This window comes from Podarcis erhardii, assembly GCF_964252035.2.
Source record: "Podarcis erhardii genome assembly, chromosome: 7".
NCBI lineage: Eukaryota > Metazoa > Chordata > Lepidosauria > Squamata > Lacertidae > Podarcis > Podarcis erhardii.
In genome coordinates, this window is record NC_138511.1 from 93,261,245 (window position 1) to 93,281,287 (window position 20,043).

Consider the following 20,043-nt stretch of genomic DNA (forward strand, 5'->3'; position numbering starts at 1 on the left):
ACTCTGGGCGGCTCCCAACAGAATATTAAAAACATGATAAAACATCCAACATAAGAACTTCCTTAAACAGGGCTGCCTTCAGAGGTCTTCTAAAAGTCAGACAGTTGTTTATTTCCTTGACATCTGGTGGGAGGGCGACACCACCGAGAAGGCCCTCTGCCTGCTATGAATGTAACAATAAACAAGGAGGTATTCTGAAGCTGGAATTCCTTCTTTTTCTTTTATTTCTTCTTCCTTTCTCCTGCCCCCCCCCAAGATACCCACAGAGGCAGCCTTCCACATTTTATTGCATGGCCAGTCTCAGACTGATACAAAAGAGAGGCATTATTGAGCTTTGGCTTGTCAATGGGGGGGGGGGAGGGAGGGAGACAACAGCCACCCCCACCCCCTGGGCCTTCCCCACGGAGGAGGAGAAGGGTCCCCCCATGGATGCTGCTGCAGACCTGTGCAAAATCCCTCGCTGGGGAGAAAAGCGCCCAGCGCCGGGGGAGAAGGGGGCAAGGAGACCCTGAGAGGACTGGAGGTCACTTGGGGAGGGAGGTGCAAGCGTTTGGGGGGTGGGCAGGAGGAAGAGGAGGGCTCAGAGGCCAGCCCTGCGCTCCTCCCCATGGTGGCGCAGGAGGCTGGAAGCAAAGGCTGCCCCCCTCGGCTGCACGAGGGTCTTTGGTCGGAGTGACGCCTCCTCTTATCTCTCTTCCGCTGTGCTGTACTTTTCTGAGAGGACACCATGCTTGCTTGGTCTTGTATACGTTGCTTAATAAATCCCTTAGAATGCTACGTTCACGCTCCACGTTTGTTTCTGCTATACTCTGCTGAGCGAGCATGCGCACGTCTTTTGATATGTGTCGCTGGTGCGCACCGGGACTGATTTGTGAATGTCCCCGGCTGCGCTTCATCAGGAAGATGCCCGGAGAGGTCTGCCCCATTCCGGGGGCTGCGTGTGCCCCCGGGCATGGTGGACTCTCCTTGGAAGTTGGGCGGCCGCCTGTGAGGGATTCTAGAGCTGTGCTCCTTGCATTGCAAGGGGTTGGGCCAGATGACCCCTGGGGGACTCTTCAAACTCTACGAGAAAAGTGACTGCCCAGTAAGGAAGCAAGAGAGAGCCAGAAGTGCTCTGTGCTGCCTGCCAGAATCCGGCCACGGCACCCGGCCTCCCTGCGGCCTCCAGACCCCCACGTGGCTCTTCAGTTAATTCCACCGCACATGGCTGCTGCCTGGGACAGGCACCAAGGCAGCTCCTGGGCCAGTGTGCCCTCCTGCGGGGGGACGACCAGCCCCGCTGCCCCCCGCCCTGCCTGGCTCACCTGCCGGCTGGCCCACCACCTCCATGGCGGTGGTGAGGTCCCACATCTGCAGGCTGCCATTGGTGTGGCCGGTGAAGAGGTAGCGGCGGGGGCGGGAGCCGATGCGGCTGGAGCCCTCGCACTCCTGCACCGCGAAGGCCGTGATGGGGGACCCGTCGACAGAGCGCACCTCGCAGATCCTGCGGAGGGCAGGGGGGAAGAGAAGGAGGGGGTCAGGGACAAAGGGGGCCCATCCAGTCCAGCCTGAGAAGCTAGGAATACAGGTAGACTGCCTCTGGACCTGGAGGCTCCACAAGAACAGAGGAAGAGCCTGGCTCATCTAGGCCAGCATCCTGTTCTCACAGAGACCAACCAGAGGACCGTAATAATAATAATAATAATAATAATAATAATAATAATAATAATAATAATAATAATTTATTTATACCCCATCCATCTAGCTGGGTTTCCCCAGCCACTCTGGGTGGCTTCCAACAGAAGGTTAAAAATACATTAAAACAAGTCATTTAAAACTTCCCTAAACAGGGCTGCCTTCAGATGTCTTCTAAATGTCAGTCAGATAGTTGTTTATTTCCTTGACATCTGATGGGAGGGCATTCCACAGGGTGGGCGCCACCACCGAGAAGGCCCTCTGCCTGGTTCCCTGTAACCTCCCTTTTCGCAATGAGGGACCCGCCAGAAGGCCCTCGGAGCTGGACCTCAGTTTCTGAGCAGAATGATGGAGGTGGAGACGCTCCTTCAGATATACTGGACCTTTGGGGCCGTTTAGGTCTTTCAAGGTCAGCACCAACGCTTTGAATTGTGCTTGGAAACATCCTGGGAGCCAACGTAGGTCTTTCAAGACTGTCTGCTCCCAGTCCCCAGTCTGGCTACCACATTCTGGACTAGCTGCAGTTTCTGGGTCACCTTCAAAGGGAGCCCCACATAGAGCGCATGGAAGTAGTCCAAGCGGGAGATAACCTGAGCATGCACCACTCTGGCGAGACAGTCTGCGGGCTGGGAGGGTCTTAGCCTGCATACCAGGTGGAGCTGGTAGACAGCTGCCCTGGACAGAGAATTGACCTGCAGCTCCATGGACAGCTGTGGGTCCAAAATGACTCCCAGGCTGCGCACCTGGCCCTTCGGGGCACAGCTACCCCATTCAGGACCAGGGAGTACTCATGGGATCCCACAGTCTCATGGGATCTGAGCACGAGTATCCCTCTCCCCCCCTGTGTTTTGCAGCAACTGCGATTCAGAAGCATCACTGCCTCCGACCGTGGAGGGCAGAACAGAGCCGTCCTGGCAAGTGGCCCTCGATAGCCCTCTCCTCCTCGGTGAATCTGTCCGGCCCCCTTCCCAAGCCACTCTGCTTAGTCCCTGCCTCCTGGGGGAGGGAGTTCCGCAGGTTATCTCCGCGCTGCTGCGCCAAGGAGGGCTTCCCCTGACCCACCTCTTGCCCGTGGAGGAGAGTCGCACGTAGAGCTTGCTGGCGTCTGGTACCACCCTCTGGAGGAAGACCTGCTGGTCGTCCCGTTCCCCAAAGGGGCCTGCAAGAGAGAGGGGAGGGGGGTCACAGGCCTGGCAAAGCGATGGCGGGGTGCTCCCCGGGGGGCCCAACCAACCCTCCCTCCCCCCAGCTAGCCCCCACTTGCCAATGTCGGTGCCGGCGCTGCAGCCTCCGTGCCCGTCCACCGACTCCAGGGCGAGGATCTTGAAGGAGGCCAGCGGAGTGGAGCCGGGCTGTGTGGAGATCATGCCACGGAAGCGGGTCACGGTCCACGTGCGGACGTGGTTGTTGTCAGCGCAGACTGGGGAGGAGAGAGGAGAGGCGGTGGGGGGAGGAGCGTGCGGCCCATGGGCCAGATGGGGTCCACAAAGACCGTTTTACTGGCCCACGAGCAGCCCCCAAACCGAGCTGCCCACTCGGCGAGTCCCCCACGTGCTGCGCTAAACTGGTGCAACGCGATGCAGGGACTCACCGAGCGATGCCCGAAATCACATCTGTGCATGCGCAGATACCATCATCATTTTTAATTTGTCTACCGCCTTTCTATCTTACAACACTCAAAAAACAAAAAATGCACATCTTATAACAATCTAATGCAATACAAAAATGTGATCATAAAACATAACTTTAAAATAGGCAGCCTACATCAAAAAAGTAACATTCAACAGTCAATTAGAATAGTATAAAATAATATAACATATAAAAGTTAAAGAGAAATCCACTCAACAGTTACAATAATATCTAAACTGTAATCGATAAAACAACGGCAAGTCACAGTACATGAAACAATACAATACACATTGAGAAGCAGAGAGTGGGGCAAGGCAGGTGGAAGGAGGCCTTGCACGATGGAGTCTCTCCCCTCACAGTTCTTCCTCCAGGCACAGCTGCCTTATGAGGACTCCTAGGGCCGGAGGGTGGGGCAGATACCAAAAATCACATCTGCGCATGTCCAGACTATATAAATTGCACCTGCGCAGGCGCGATTTCCGGAGTCTGGGCATGTGCAGATGTGATTTCCGAGTTGCGCTGTGCCAGTCTGGCCCACAGACGATCTCTGTGGGAGTGATCTGGCCCCTGGCTGGTAAACCTTGCCAACCTGTTTTTGACCCTTCCATCTGCTTGCCTCTTCCTCTCCTTTTGCCTAAGCTAAACAGCCACCTTTCCTCACCCCTGGGGCCGCGCTCTCCCCTCCCCAGTACCTGAGATGAGGTGTCTCTCGGAGAGCATCACCTTGGTGACGGGGCTGCGGTGGACGGCAAAGGTCTGGAAGAGCTGGGGCCCCGAGCTGACCGTCTCCGGGTGCTGGACGATGACGCGGACCGTGCCGGAGCTGGTGCCATAGGCTATCTCAATCCAGTTACCACTGTTGCCTGGGAGACAAGGAATTGCCCCCGGGGTCACCCAAACTTCATGGTTGACTGTGGCCCCTGGGTGATGGGGACCCGGAGGGGGATCCCCACCAGACTGCGATTGGGGGGCTTTGCTGGATGGAGTGGGGCAGCGGACCCAGGACAGGTCCTCTCCAGGACACAATGCAGGGAGGGCTTGGAGGAACAGCTAAGGGCGCTGGGGATGCTTAGCCTGGAAAAGGGGAGACTGAGAGATGACAGGAGAGCCATCTTCAAATATCTGAAGGGCTGTACACAGAAGAAGATTGCATCCTCCTGCTCTGGAGGGCAGGACTCGAACCTGTGACGAATGGTATGGTTTGTATGGGCCAAAAGATGGCTGAAGAACACCGCAAAATGGATGTGAAGTCTTGGAACTGTCAGGGAACTGTCCGTGAACTGTGTTGTAAAAGCCCTAATGGAATGTGGAAGACATCGTGATGTTTTGGCAAAAACAGTGTGTGCTGGGAACGGTACAAGAACAGCACATACAAGGAGGCATGGAGATGGGCGACACAACACGACCTTCGAGGTATAACAACAACAACAAAAATAATAATTTCTTATTTATACCCCACCCATCTGGTTGAGTTTCCCCAGCCACTCTTGGCGGGTCCCAATCAAGTGCTAAAAACAATACAGCATTAAATATTAAAAACTTCCCTAAACAGGGCTGCCTTCAGATGTCTTTTAAAAATAGGATAGCCGCTTATTTCCTGGACATCTGATGGGAGGGCGTTCCACAGGGCAGGCACCACAACCAAGAAGGCCCTCTGTCTGGTTCCCTGTAACCTCGCAATGAGGGAACCGCCAGAAGGCCCTTGGAGCTGGTAAGATAAGAGTTGTGAGAAGATGCCAAGGACAAGGATGTGAGATGCCAAAAACAAGGAGTAAGGAGTTGTGTAATGCCAAGCATCAGATGAACAATGAGGTGTATATATGGCAAAGCCCTCCAGCCTAAGTTGTGTGCCAGACATTTGACAGCACTCTTGTTTGTGTCCCCCGTGGCTCTTACTGAACCTGATCTATTCAGAGAAGAGTGAAGAGTGGTGAGTATGAAAGGTGCATGAATAGATGTCTGGTTGAGTCCATATTCCTTGTCTTGACATGTGAATTACTTGTGAATCAATAAAGCAATATTACAGAGAAAATCCAATATTGGTTGTCTGAGGTTTACTTGTGCCTTCCTAGAGTGTACTGGGTCTCATCTACGTTAAAGACCTAAACAGATGAAAAGAACCTAATTGGTCATTACAAACCAACAGATTCAAAGGGCAATAAAGGAGATTCCAGAGTCATGGAGCCACAGAACCGCAGAGTTGGAGGGGAACCCCAGGGGCTACATGGTCCAATCTGACCAAACTTTAGGAAGAACTTCCTGACAGCCGGAGCTGTTTGGGAAGAGGAGGTGGCAGGCGCTCCTTCCATTGAGGTTTTTAAGCAGAGGCTGGATGGGCACCTGTCACACACGATCTATCTGAGATTCTTGCACTGCAGGGGGTTGGACTAGACGGCCCCCGGGGAGGGCTACATTGCTGAAGCAAGTAGAGAAGGGGCAGAAGGGCTAGCTGCCCAGACCCCCCTTGCCCAGCTCGGAAGGCAGAGATGGGCCGGCACGGAGGAGGAGGAGGAGGAGGAGGAGGAGGAGGAGGAGGAGGAGGAGGAGAGGCCCTTACTGCTCTTGGGCGTCAGGTAGACACTGAGGGCGGTGATGGCATCCTCCGAGGGATCACGATAGAGCTCCGTCACCAGGAGGTCGTTGTCCTTCATGCGCAGCGGGAACTTCTGAACATCTAAGCGGACAATAATAAAAAAATATTATTTATACCTCGCCACTCTCGGCGGCTTCCAACAAAAAATTAAAAATACATTAAAACATCAGTCATTAAAAGCTTCCCTAAACAGGGCTGCCTTCAGATGTCTTCTAAAAGGTGGATAGTTGTTAGTTTCTTTGACATCTGATGGGAGAATGTTCCACAGGGCGGGCGCCACCACCGAGAAGGCCCTCTGCCTGGGTCCCTGTAACTTGGCTTCTCATAGTGAGGGAACCGCCAGAAGGCCCTCGGAGCTGGACCTCAGTGTCCGGGCTGAATGATGGGGGTGGAGACACTCCTTCAGGTATACTGGACCGAGGCCGTTTAGGGCTTTCAAGGTCAGCACCAACACTTTGAATTGTGCTTGGAAACGTCCTGGGAGCCAATGTAGGTCTTTCAAGACCGGTCTTACGTGGTCTCGGCGGAGAGGAGAAACCGCGTGGAGTTTGGTTGCCCTGTCTGCCTGGCCCTCGCTTTTCCCTCCACGCAGAAAGCACGGGCTCCCCGTTGGCCCTGGAAAGGGCTGGAGGAGACCTCCGTGCCAAGGAGCCTCCTCCCCGTCACTCACCTACATAGTAGATGGACCCGTTGTTGCACCCCAGGAGCAAGAAGGAGCCGGCCGCGTCGTAGCTGTTGATGGGGACCATGTCCTGAGTCTGTGGGGGCCGGAGGGAGGGGGAGAGTGGTCAGAAAAAGAACTGGGAGGTGAACAGGCGGCAGGCGGCAAGCTCATAGCCCTCTCCAAATATCTGAAAGGCTTGTTTCTTGCTGCCCCAGGGGGCAAGACCTGAACTAATGGCTTCCAGTTGCAAGAAAGGAGTTTCAGACTAAATCTTAGGACAAACTTTGGGAAGATCCATTTGACAGTGGAACGGACAACCTGGGAAGGGGACGGGCTTGAAAGAGAGGTTGAGTGGCCCTCTCTCGTGGGTGTTCTAGCTGCAATCCTTGCATTGCAGAGGGTTGGTCTAGGTTTCCCTTGGGTTCCCTTTCCACTTTTCGATTCTCTGGTTCTATTTTGAGGACAGCAAATGGGAAGCCAGAGGAGGACAGCCACAATGATGCACCTGTGAGGCTGTGGATGAGGTGAGGGAAATGTGGGGTGTGATCCATGAGAGGCAGTCAAGTATAACATTCCTTGCAATGCTAGAGAAGACATGCGAGGGAATGTTTGGTTCAGCCAGTCAAAACTTCCTGTTCCTCCTGGCCTGGAGCATCTTTCCTTTTGCATGTGACTACAGGTGGGAGTGACCTCACCTGCTCAGGTAACAAAAGGATGTGTCACGCAGCACACCTCCCTCTTTTTGAATCCCTTCTACGTTTGACCAGCTTTTAGCTAGGACTGCTCTGCTAGCTCTCAGAAGCACTGGGATTATTCCCTCATATGGGGTTGATCCACATGTACATATTTGTAATAAGTCTGCCTTCAGGAATCCAACTGTGAACTGATGTGAGTAAACTTCTTTTATTGACTTTGAATAAGGTTGTGGACTCTTTATTATTTTAAGAGGGATTCAAAGGAATTTATCAGGAACGTGCAGTTCAACCTGAGACAGACTGAATTGTAAAATAGAGAGAGGCTTACACGAGCCTGCAACCAGCCATCTGCTGTGCATGTAAAAAGGGGAATGTAAACTCTGCAAAGTAAAGAAACTTGCTAGCACAAGTTAGGAAGGATATTAATAAACAATATATCCTCTCCTGCCTCCCTGAACATTCCCATAGGAAAAGCCATGGGGAACAATTCACAAAATAAATATATCAATAGACACTTTTTTGGGGGAGGGAGACTTGACCTGTTTAGGGTCACCCCAGAAACTGCACATGGTACTCAAGAGGAGCCAAGACCCCGAGACCCTTGGCTCTGTTCTGCGCTCCCCCCCCCCCCACCTCCCAGCAACCACCTTTTGCTCCCCCGACCAGATGCTGCCGACAAGCTCTGGAGGTGGCTTCCAGGAGAGGAAGTCTGCAGCTGCAGCCCCTGCCACCCGCCACCCTTCACCCAGAGACCGGGCGCCGGGCTGCCTGCCCACCTGCCAGTGTTTGGTGACTGCGTTCCAGACGCCAATCTTCCCCGTGTGGCTGGTGGCGATGAGCTGGCTGCCCACGAAGAACAGACCCTCCACGGGGACTCCCAGGTGGAAGACACCTAGAGGGAAAGAGAGAGGGTCTGAGGAACATCCCCGTCGGATCGGACCAGGAGAAGAGGGCCAAAGGGGAAGTCCCAAAGTGGGGCATGAAAGGCACAAGGGGGGCCTCCCCCCAACCTCCAGAGGCAGGAGGAGTAGCCTTTGGGGCCCCTACAGACCTGCCCAGCCCCCTTTTAAAGGTCTCATGGGAGAACAGTGTTTGTGGGAAGCAATAAAGGGAGGCACTGCAAGAAAGGAAATTTCGAAGAGACATGTATCAATGAGAGGACGAACACCTTCCTGATGCCCCCTCCCCAGGCAAAATTGAGGACACGATAAATCAAACAGAAACCTTTATTCACCTACTTTAAATATATACTCTTATGAAACTGCCGGTTACTACAATAATCCTGCCAATGTTCTGATCTGTTTACAATTTATCTTCCAATATTAAACCATTTCCATAAAATTTACAGCATGTTATGGTCTAAATGAAAATGATATTAAAATAATTTATCAATATCCAGCCTGGGAGGGGGGAGACATCTAATGTAGTGGCTATCCCCACATCAGCTGCTAGACCCCATAACTGGGAGCTCACTGGGCTTGGGGCTGGGACAATGCCAGGGGGCAGCAGGGCTTGGGGGCTGAAACTCCCTGAGGCTGGATCTGAGTGTGCCTCGGAGGGGCCATTCCACTTGGCCCTGGGCAAGGCCAGTGCCTATGAGCTCCCCCAACTGGAGGCTGCCTGGTTCCGCCCTGAAGCGACCCCCGCAGGGGCTGCCAGGCCTCACCAATCTCTGTGCCATTCCCGTCGGGCTGCAGAGCCCAGAGGAGGATCTCGCTGCAGGAGGCGGCCGCCACCATCTTGTCGCTGTCTCCCAGGGAGCCCCCGAGCACCCGGGCGTTCAGCGCCAACCGCTCAATGACCCAGTCCAGCCGGGGGCTGCAGAAAGCCAGCTGCCAGCCAGATGTCTCTTTCATCCTAGGGGGCAGAGAGAGCTGTCAGGCAGGGGGTGGGGGGCTGGGAGGGAGGGAGCGAAGGAGGGGGCTCTTGGACCCCGGAGCATCCAGCTGAACCTCTGGGCTGGGGAGGCCCAAGAGCAGGGGTCAGCAAACTTTTTCAGCAGGGGGCCGGTCCACTGTCCCTCAGACCTTGTGGGGGGCCGGACTATATTTTTGGGGGGGAAATGAACAAATTCCTATGCCCCACAAATAACCCAGAGATGTGTTTTAAATAAAAGGGCACATTCTACTCAAGTAAAAACATGCTGATACCTGGACCGTCCGTGGGCCGGATCTGACCCTTGGGCCTTAGTTTGCCTCCCCATGCCCAGGAGGGTCACTCACCGGTAGCAGACGAAGAATTGAGCAAAGGCCACCGCAATCCAGTTGTGGTGCCCACACACCAGACGCACCACGCCAGGGTCACCCGTCCCTCCTGGAGGAAAGGGGGGGGACGACATAAAAAGAGAGACACTGAGCAAGGCCCCCTCCCCTTCCTGGCTGTTCCCTTGTGGGACATCCCCCTTCTGGCACCCGGGGCCAGTGGAAAAGGGGAACTGGGATCGCCACAGGCCGCCAGCTCCCCAGCCTCGCCTGGTCACATCCCAGGGGATAAAGAAGCCCCATTTGGGATGCATGTGGGATGTGATACCTACAAGTAGCAGTCAAGTACAACATTCCTTGCTTTCCTAGAGTGGACATGCGGGGGAATGTTTGGTCCAGCCAGTCAAAAACTTCCTGTTTCCTCCTGGCTGGGACATCCTTCCTCTTGCATGTGACTAGAGGTGGATGTGACCTTACCTGTCCAGGTAACAAAAGGACAAGGCACGCAGCACACCTCTCTCTTTGACTTCCTCCATCATTGGAACAGTTTTTTTAGCTAGAGATGCTCTGTTGGCTTCCAGCCACTAGAGGACACTGGGATTATCCCCATATGGGATAGATCGACAAGTATATACTTTGTAGAGTTTGGAGAGGAGTTTGGATTTGATATCCCACTTTATCACCACCCTAAGGAGTCTCAAAGCGGCTCACAATCTCCTTTCCCTTCCTCCCCCACAACAAACACTCTGTGAGGTGAGTGGAGCTGAGAGACTTCAGAGAAGTATGACTGGCCCAAGGTCACCCAGCAGCTGCAGGTGGAGGAGCGGAGACGTGAACCTGGTTCACCAGATTACGAGTCCACCACTCTTAACCACTACACTACACTGCCCCTCATGGGACCATGTGATCCACTCGGGGAATCACTGACCCCGAAAATGGGAACATGGGAGGTGTGCAGCTCCCTAGTTGTTGTTACTGCTGCCCCCGTTTGACAGCAGAGAGGGTGGGGCAAGGGAGACCCCCCCACAGTATCTGAGACTCAGACCCAAACTCCCTCTTGCTGGCAGCCCCTGCACCTTCTTCCCCCATCTCCCTGGAGTGGCACGTACCTGTGGCTGAGGCCCTTTCCTCCAGCAGCCGCCCCAGGAGCCCTGCATTCCCCAGGTTGGGGGGCATGGTGTTGCTCCGGCGCACCAGGCCCCGCTCCGAGAAGTTCCCCGCGCGGGCCGCCAGCTGTGCTCCCGTGACACTGTGGCGGTTCCTCCGTTTGGCAGGGAAGACTGGGAAGGAGAGGAGGGGCGAGGATGGCTGAGCAAGAGGGCGAGGTGGGGGGGGGGAGAGGCAGAGCCACCCCAGCCTTAGTCATGGGCACCAGGACCTCCACCCCCAGCCCAAATTACTGCAGCACGAGGGAGGCCTGGCCAGAATATCCTGCCTTTGGTGCTCAGGCGTCAGCGCTGGTTGCCCATTTGCCGTGGGCTGCTCAAGGTGTTGGTATTAGTGCATAAAGCCCTTAAGCACTTAGGACCAGTTTACCTGCAGGATCTCCTCAGCCCTCTTGTGCCCACCTGACCACTTAAACTGGCAGAACTGTTCCGTGTTTATAAGAAATCAATCTCTTAGTCTGGCAGGACCTGCACTTTGGAACTCCCTGCCCCTTGACGTCAGGCAGACACTCTTTCGGGCACTTGCTAAAATCATTATTTAGACACGCCTGCCCAGGCGCTTAGAGAGTCCATGAAAGTTTTAATCTGCTTTGTATATTTTAAAGCAGGCACGTCCAACAGGTAGATTGTGATCTACTGACAGATCACTGGACGTCTGTGATGGATCACTGGATCCCCCCAAAGAAGTTCACTGCCAGTTTTTAATTTTGTGAGTAGGTCGCAGTCTCTTGGGAGTTGGCCAAGTATTGTAGATTTTACTTGATAACGTTGTTTTATCCTTTCATAAACTGCTTTGAGGGTTACTGATCAATCAAGTGGTGTGCAAATTTTATGGAATAAGTAAGTAAATCCAAAGTCCCACAAAGCTCCCCCTCCCTTCCCCAGGTGTGCCCTGCCTCCTACCTGGTGGCGGCAGGTAGCCGTTGAAAAGGACACTCCCGCAGGACGAGCGCTCCAGCTCCTCATGCAACTGCAGGCGGCGCACTAGACACACGGGAAGCAAGGAAGAGGATCAGATCAGCCCACCGTGGCCTTTGACCCTGGGGGGCACCGAGGCCCCTTGCCCTCCCTGCAGCGGGGGCTGGGGGGGGGCTGGAACAGAACATTTAAGCAGGGAGAGCAGAGACAAATCACAAAGGCACCAACTATTTGGGACCACAACACGGTGCAAGCCCCCCCACCCCCAAAATTCAGACTTTGCAAAAACAACAACAAACCACATGCTGCCCAGGCAAGTCGGATCCCCCTTTGTGCATACCTAGCGGTGTGATCCCGTAGAACTGTGCTTCGTGCAGGAGCAGTGAAACGTTGGTCCTCCTGGGGGCAGAAAACGAAAGGTCACCAGGGAGCCTCACCCCCCCAAGTCTGCATGGCAGACACCCACCCGCCAAAAAGGCCAGAGGGAAACTGAGGGCTAGCAAGAAAGGTTGAAGCATTCGTAATTTTTTGTTTAGAGAACTGACAAGAAAGAGATGGCAAGACAGAGGTTTAAAAGATTATGCATGGCCTGGAAAAAGTGGGGACAGAGAAGTTGTTCTCCGTCTCTCCTAACTCTAGAACTCTTGAAGATGCAGCGAAGCTGAAGGCTGTGAATTTCAGGACAGAGAAAAGGAAGTCCTTCTTCACACAGCAGAGTTAAACTGTGGAACTGCTGGCCACCAGCCTGGATGGCTTTACAAGAGGACTGGACAAATTCATGGAGGAGGAGAGGGCTCAGATTTCACTTGTGGGTTTTCCAAAAGCAGCATTTGTGTTCGGTATCATTCGTCACAAAACAGGGAAAGGGTGCAGGTAACTTTAAGGACATTTTCCACGAGTTCTGGGTATGGTTTTCCCGGCTAATTAGGCACAGCTGGTGATGTGAATAAAGAGAGAAGAAGTTGCACTTTGCAACTGCCTGAGAAAGAGAAGATCCACATGCTTCGTGTTTGTTGCTTGTGTAGCCGTAATAAAACTCTTGTTTGAGTATTTTACATCAGTCTCATGGTTCTGTCATCTGCCACCAGGGAAAATTCGCCTCCAATAATCTGGTCAGCCACTGTGAGAAAAGGAAGCTGGACCTGATCTGGCACAACCAGCCTCCCAAGGAATCTCAGAAGAAAGTGCTAGAACAGCAGAGCACCAACACAGACCCCCCCTCCGCCCCCCAGCTCCATGCCCAGCCTAGAGAGGCTGCTGAGGTCTTCCCACCGCACCTGATGTCAAGCTCTTTGGTCCGGAGGAAGTTGAGGATGGGGGCAAAGATATCGGGGTCTCGGTCGATGAAGATCTAGGAGGAAAGAGACAGGGGGGGGTTTGGCTGAAGACTTGCACCAAGGCAGCTTGCAGTGTGTCTCAAAAAAGCCGAGCCAAGTGATTTGCCTGCCACGCCACAGCTGCTAACTAAGCCCCATTTGATGTTTTGAAGCACGCAATGCGACTGCAGCCCTGGGAAGAGAAGCTGCTCAAAGAGTCTGATGCGAGAAGGGGAATGAAGGCCAGAGTAGCAGACAGAAAAACACAGTTTGTGTGCTGCAAAGGGAGAGCACCATCCCAGCTGGCATCCGCTGCTGCCAAAGTCAGCTTATAATTTATGTATTTATTTCATAATAATTATATACCAATGGATTGTCAAAAGAACCTCAAAGTAGTTTTCCAAAAAATAAAATAATAAAAGTATCACTGAGAAAAATGAGCAACAATCATTTAAGACATTCAAAAAGTTAAACTAACTTATAGAATAATTTTTTTTTTAAAAAAGTCCAGTAGCACCTTAGAGACCAACTAAGGTGCTACTGGGCATTTTTTTATTTATTTCGACTGTGTCAGACCAACACGGCTACCTACCTGAATCTAACAATAGACTAAAAAGAGATCAAAACTCACATCAACTTTCTAAGCATCTGAACAGGATGGTCTAAACAAAAATATTTTTAGCAGGTGCCAAAAAGACAATCATCATGCTTGCCAATAGGCAGGGAGTTCCATAGTGTTGCCACACTAAAAGATTGAGTTCTTACCAATGTGGCATCTGTAGTAGTGCCAGTTCCACCAATCAAAACTTGTTTACGCTTGCACCCGTCTTGGAAAACGCTGCCTTGAGACAAGCTCCACAGGAACGAAGCCCAGAGAACCTCTTGGGGGAAAAGTCTCATTCTCCCCATTTAGGCAGATGTGACTCTGCAGATGTGCTGGGTGTTCATTTCACTTAATTTCTCACAGCACAGACAGGGAACGTGGGGCCTCCAGACATTAGGAAGAACTTTCTGATGGCAAGAGCCATCTGACAGAGAGACAGACTCCCTTGGAAGGTGGCAGACTCTCCTTAAGGTTCTATATTGGACTCCAGCTCCCATCAGCCCCTTGCTAGGGGGGTCAGGGAGGATGGGAGGTGCAGTCCAAGAGGGCACCAGGTTAGCTACCCCCTCCTGCCACCCTCTGTGCCACCCTCATCCCGCTCTCCATGAACAGAGCAAAGAAAAGGAGCTCAGAGCCACTCACCGCCCCCGTTTCATCCTTCAAGGTGGAGATCCGTCCGCTGAGGAGGCTGCAAGTCAAACAGATGCAGGCGAGGCTGCTGCTGAATCAGGACAAGCGAGGCTGGAGAGGCAGAGCCACCCTGAAGGCCTGTGCTCAAGGTGGCCCAGGGGGACAAGTCAGGCTGGCTTCCCCTGCCGCCACTGGACATGCGGCCTCTCCTCTCACCAGGGAGACCCTTGGCTGCTCAGAGGCAGCTCTGCAGGGCAACCCAGGAAATGGGGCTCTTGGGGGCCGAGCATCCTGAGCCTCCTCCCAGCAACAACCCTCCCCCTGAAATGCTTGAGGAGGCCTCCAAGTCCAGGGGAGAGACGCCCGGCAGCCCAGCCAGCATTCCCTGGGCAGGGGGCCCCAGGGCTTCCCCCTTCCTCAAGGACCACAGCAGATGGGGCTCCATGTGGGGCTACACAAACACACACATCACGCAAGAGGACAAGAAATACCTCCAATGGGGCTACACCTTAATTTATTAGTTTTTAAGTAATACCTGTGACCCATCCTTCTGACCAGTGATGCTGAAGACAGGCAGCCTCCAACAACCAGTGTGGGGGACTCCCTGGTCCTGAATGGGGCAACTGTGCCCCTGAAGAACCAATTTGCGCAGCCTGGGAGTCATTTTGGACTCACAGCTGTCCATGGAGGCGCAGGTCCATTCGGTGTCCAGGGTAGCTGTCTCCCAGCTCCATCTGGTATGCAGAATGAGACCCTTCCTGCCCGCAGACTGTTTGGCCAGAGTGATGCATGCTCTGGTTATCTCCTGCTTGGACTACTGCAATGTGCTCTACGTGGGGCTACCTTTGACGGTGACCTGGAAACTAAAAATTAATCCAAAATGTGGCAGCTAGACTGGTGACTGGGAGTGTCCGCTGAGACCACATAACACCGGTCTTGAAAGTATACCTGAAGGAAGTCACTGAGGTCCAGCTCCGAGGGCCTTCTGGTGGTTCCCTCATTGCAAGAAGCAAAGCTATAGGGAACCAGGCAGAGGGCCTTCTTGGTGGTGGCACCTGCTCTGTGGAACACCCTCCCATCAGATGTCAAGGAGATAAACAACTACCAGACTTTTAAAAGACATCTGAAGGCAGCCCTGTTCAGGGAAGTTTTTAATGACTGATGTTTTATTCTGTTTTTAATCTGTTGGGTGCTGCCCAGAGTAGCTGGGGAAACCCAGCCGGATGGGTGGAATAATAGTAGTAGTAATAATAATAATAATAATAATAATAATAATTTTTTATTATTATTATTACCCGGCCCATCCGGCTGGGTTTCCCCGGCCACTCTTCGAATTAGGGGTGTGAATGCTCAAAGAGGATCTTAGGGGCTCTTCTCCCCGACCCCTCCCCCCTCCTGGGCACCTGGAAAAGAAGGAATCCGGGATCCAGGTGAGGGTCTGGCGGGAGGTGCTGAACCTGCAGAAAAAGGAGGAGGAGGGGGAGGAGGAGGGAGGGCCGTGAGCGCCGGCCGGCCGGGCAGAAGGAAGGGCCCCGCCTCCCCGGCCGGAAGGCGGCTGCCCTGAGGACTAGCGCCTTGGCTGCCTTTCGCGGGCCCCCTCCCCTCCCCTCCCCTCCCCAAGGGGGCGTGGCCAGGGCGGTCTCCATGGCGACGCCGACCCCCCCCCACTCGCCTCCGGCCGCCCACGTTCAGCTGCACGAGCTCCGCCCCGCCGCCCGCTCGACTCGCCGCCGCCGCCGCCGCCATCGCCCGCCGCCGCCGCCGCCGGAGCCGCGACCGGCTTCCTTCCGGGCTCAGGGCCGCTTCCGCGCGCTGCTCCGCCTCCGCCGCGACGCCATTGGACGCAGGGCCGCTCCAGTCCCGCCTCCCACCGCAGAGACCCCGCCCTCCTCCGGAACCCATTGGCCGGAACGCGTCCTCGCCGCCCATTGGCTCGCTGTGGCGGGGGAGCCCGCCCTCCCTCTCTCGCCATTGGCCACGGGCGGACAGGCGGTTGGGTGCGGTTCCTCGGGGCGGAGCCCTTGGCGTAAACAAACGGCGCTCGCCTCCGCTGATAGGCCGGCTCGTCCCGCCTCGCTATTGGCCGCGTCGCTTGGGGCTTCCTTGGCTTGGGTTGGGCGTCGGGCTGGAGGGCCCGCCTGCTCGGCGTCTCCATTGGGTTAGAGGGGCGGGTCGGGGTCAAGGGTCGCGGGCCCGGGGGCCAAAGGTCGAGGGCAGGGCAGGGGGCCTCCCCTCGGAGGGAGGGGCGAGGGGCCTCCGGGGGGGGAGGGGAAGGGCCTAGATACACTCTAGCCGGGAGTCAAGGTCCCGGGCTCCGGGCCCCGAGGTCCCGACGTGGCGCCCATCTGGCTTGTGAGCGGCGGGATCCGCCCGAGGGCTCCCTGGGACAGGCAACGAGGACACCAGCCCGCAGCCCGGGGGCCTGGCCTGCCTGGACCTGTGGCAAGAGGGCGCGCCCCTCGCCGGCAGGAGAGAGGAGGGACCCAGAAAGAGGGCGCGCCAGGCCTCAGAAAGACTTTGGCCATGGCCGCCCTGGAGACCAAGACCAGCCCCAGAAACCTCACAGAAAGGAGGGGTGTAACCCAAGGCCACCCTCAGATCCATCACAGAAAAGGCGGTCTAAAACAGAAATTTGAAGATTGTTTTTCTCCTGTTGTTGTTTATCTCCTGTCTGGCAGGTTCCTTGATTGGATTGCCTGGGGAGCCTGGCCAGTCTTTTGTAGTGATAAATACTTAGTTCCTGGCCCAGGTCACAGGCTCACACCCCATTCAAACACAGACATACCCTTAAGACAGGATTTGTGAAGGAAAAGACAATGGGGAGGCTTTTCCATTTTGACCTTGCAGAGAAAACATTTGCTCAGTTTAGGAATCAAAATGGTTCCAGGTTGGCCTCCCTGTGCTGATCTATGTATGTGCTTGGGTGGTACACTTATGAACATTACCATATATCTAAGACCATAAAATTCCTATTACAGGAATAAGGGCAGATTTTGTTTACAACACCCCCTAACTATCATGGCTGTGTTACGGAAGGGGGGGGGGCATGTCTTCTTCACCTTCTTCTTCGCTACAATATATCAATTTATTTCCAATTGTCAAAAGGGACTAAAATCTATAAAATTCATAGAAAATCAGCGTGCCAGTTTGCTCAATTACTCTAGGACTCCATCACATCTCCCCTGTCCAGCATAATCCCTCAAGCAAAGTGTCAAGACCTTAATCCTTTCAAATTGTTCTGATCAGCCTTTCCTCCAGACAATGTCAGGTGGCAGACTATGCATATTTGAGACCATTGTCTTTTCATCCCCAGGAAGTGTTTATCTGTGCATATCTCCAGCTCTGCATATTCCCCCCTCCCTCCTCCATATGTTAATCTGTGCAACCCCTACCTTACTGAACTGCTGATCTGTGTAACCCCACCTTTCTGTGATGTATTCATGACGTGTTTTGCACTGTATTCTGGGACATGGAGGGAGTTTCAAAAACTCATGTCACCCCTTTCTCACTGTTCAATCTCGCCTTGAACCTGTTGCGCAATAAACTTGGATCTTCTGCAGTTTGCTCCTGTCTCCGGCTGAGCTCATTTTCCTCCGCAGGGACCCACGGACTTAGTCCGATGAGCTGGGTGGCAGAGTAGCCTCGCACCCAGATTTTTGCCGTAACAGTTGGCGCCCCACGTGGGGCATGCGGTTCTCCCGCGTTGCTGACCGGGGGCCCCGAAATCTTCAGCCGGCACCAGGCCATTTTGCCTGGGAAGATCCTTTGGACCCCCGGCCATCTTCCGGGCGGTAATCAAAAGCCCCAGGAGTTCAGCCGGGGAGCAAAGAGGGATCCAGCCGGCTTATCATCATAGAAGACACGTGAGTATAAGGAAAAGGAAAAATCCAGTGCACTGGTGGGAAAGGGGTGGAAATCTCCTGGCAACTGAATTCTCTGCCCTCCTCTCTATCGCTCCTTCTCGCCTGTCTCTTGGTCCAATTGGTGAGAGAGACCGTGGACTGCTGCTCGACCTGAAAGGGGGGTTCTGAGCTCTATCTCTTTCTCTAAAAACCCTCCAGCCAGCCGCACCAATTGGGAGTCCGAAAGTAAGACGGAGAGACCCGGCTTGGAAAGACAGCCGACTCTCCGCAACGGGTATCCCAGTTGAAAGCAAGGGGTTGGAGTTCTTTTTCCGAACTTCCCGAGCGTCCTTCCTAGGGGGCAGGAAGGGGTCTTGCTTTCTGTATCAATCCCAGCCGCACTGGTCGGTGCCACGTAACACGTGTATCGTGCGTGAGCCCGCTTCCAAAAGCAAGGGGGATTTTCGGTTCAAAACTCTATCCAGGGATCACCCGATCTGGCACCGCATGGCGCGGGCGTTCAGTAGGGCCCCTTTTCCTGAGATTGACGATAGGTAGGAGGTTGCCAGGAGGGATAGCCCATGAGGAATTGGGCGGGATCGGCAGAGTGGAAAAGGACCCCAGGTTATTGACTAAGGAAATAGGAAGGAATACCGGATAGCTAGAGCTCTTTAAAAACCCTCTAAGGAAGTTGCCAAGCGACTAAAGACCCCTCTTTACTATAAATCCCGTATTAAGTATATCAATCTCCTAGATATACCAATCCTTACCACCCTTTCTCTTCCCTCTTTCTGTCTAGACACGCGTAAAACATAAAATGGGTACCCAGGCTTCCAAACGCGAGCGGGCTCACTCTGGGAAGAAGGCTTCTAGAAAGCCATCTCAGTCTCAGAAGGACCCTGACTCTCCTCTCCAATTTGTCATCACGTATTGGAAGACGATTCCTGGCCACAAATTATTATCGAAGCAAAATTAGAGAACCTCTGTTCTGAAATCTGGCCTGCCAGCACCGCCTCCGCCAAGCCCGAATTGCGTTGGCCGGCTGGTTAACTGGTGGTGTTTGAAGAGGCAAGGAGGCTCTTAAAACCATGTGGGACCTTCCTACTAATTTCACTTAATGAAGCTAAAGGAAGCAGCCCAACTCCTTGCAATAACCAACTAAAGGATGAGAGTATATATGTTTACATGTTGTCTGTTATGTGTGTTGTGTGTTAATACATATATGAGAATATGTGTGTTTACATGTCGTCTGTTATGTGTGTTGTCTGTTCCTTCTGTCTCTGACAGACTGCCTTTCTTAAGCGCGCATAGTTTAAACTGCAAGCTTGCTTCAAAATTTAATTTTTAAGGAAGCCATGCTGGACCTTATCAGTCCTAAATAAGACAAAATGAGAATGAAAGGTGCAAATGTTTACCCCACCTCGTGCTCTGCCGCAACTTTTCAGATTGTGAGTCTACAGTCTATTTTGGAATGTGAATGTTTCTAATGTTTCTGGAATGTGAATGTTTCTAATGTGAATTAGATGTTTCTGCTGCAAAAGCGTAGGTGAGCACCACTGCTCTCTCAAGCTAAAATGCAGTGTATTTATTTCATGAAGCACATGCCTATGAAAGTATGGTCTTTCTTCTAAGAAAATATCTGAGTCCAGTTTTAACTTTGATTTGGTAGGACAGAAGAGTTATTGTAAGGCTCCTGATATCAGGCCTCTTTTCTTAGAAAATGCCCCCCCTTGTTTCATTCTGTCTCTCTCAGGTTTTTTTTCCTTTTTCTCTTCTTCTGTGCCAGGTAAATTTACTTCCGAGTAAGCTTCCTTTAAAGGAAACTGCAAAAGGGGGGGGGCATAGATTAGGCTTAAAATTGTCACTTTTGTATTCCCTTTAAATCAAATCTATGGCTGTTTTAACTATGCTTTATAAGAGATCCTCTCCCTATCTTAAGAAAATGTTCACTTCAATCTTTCTTTAAAGATCATTTGTCTAGGAACTTGCACTCTAAGGAACTTGCATGTCTAAGGAAGTAAACTCAAACTAATCTCAAGATCTGCTAAAGGGTTCTGTATAAAGTTAGGAATTTTTATTTTCCTCTTCCTTAGTACATGATAGGAGCACTG

General features: G+C 53.1%; 1 protein-coding gene across 1 annotated transcript; it reads right to left on the reverse strand.

The window, feature by feature from the left end:
• Positions 1–1,188: 1,188 nt before the first annotated feature.
• SHKBP1 (SH3KBP1 binding protein 1) lies at positions 1,189–15,892 on the reverse strand (the record flags this gene model as incomplete). The annotated part of the gene is made up of 16 exons (XM_081872525.1): positions 15,763–15,892; positions 15,494–15,547; positions 14,103–14,148; positions 12,818–12,891; positions 11,881–11,939; positions 11,526–11,606; positions 10,566–10,736; positions 9,478–9,568; positions 8,922–9,112; positions 8,032–8,147; positions 6,567–6,654; positions 5,861–5,977; positions 3,996–4,166; positions 2,939–3,094; positions 2,737–2,833; positions 1,189–1,483 (listed from the first exon to the last, which is right to left on the reverse strand). Exons 1-16 carry the CDS (start codon positions 15,834–15,836, stop codon positions 1,189–1,191), a joined length of 1,881 nt encoding a protein of 626 aa, XP_081728651.1. The 5' UTR covers positions 15,837–15,892.
• Positions 15,893–20,043: the final 4,151 nt, after the last annotated feature.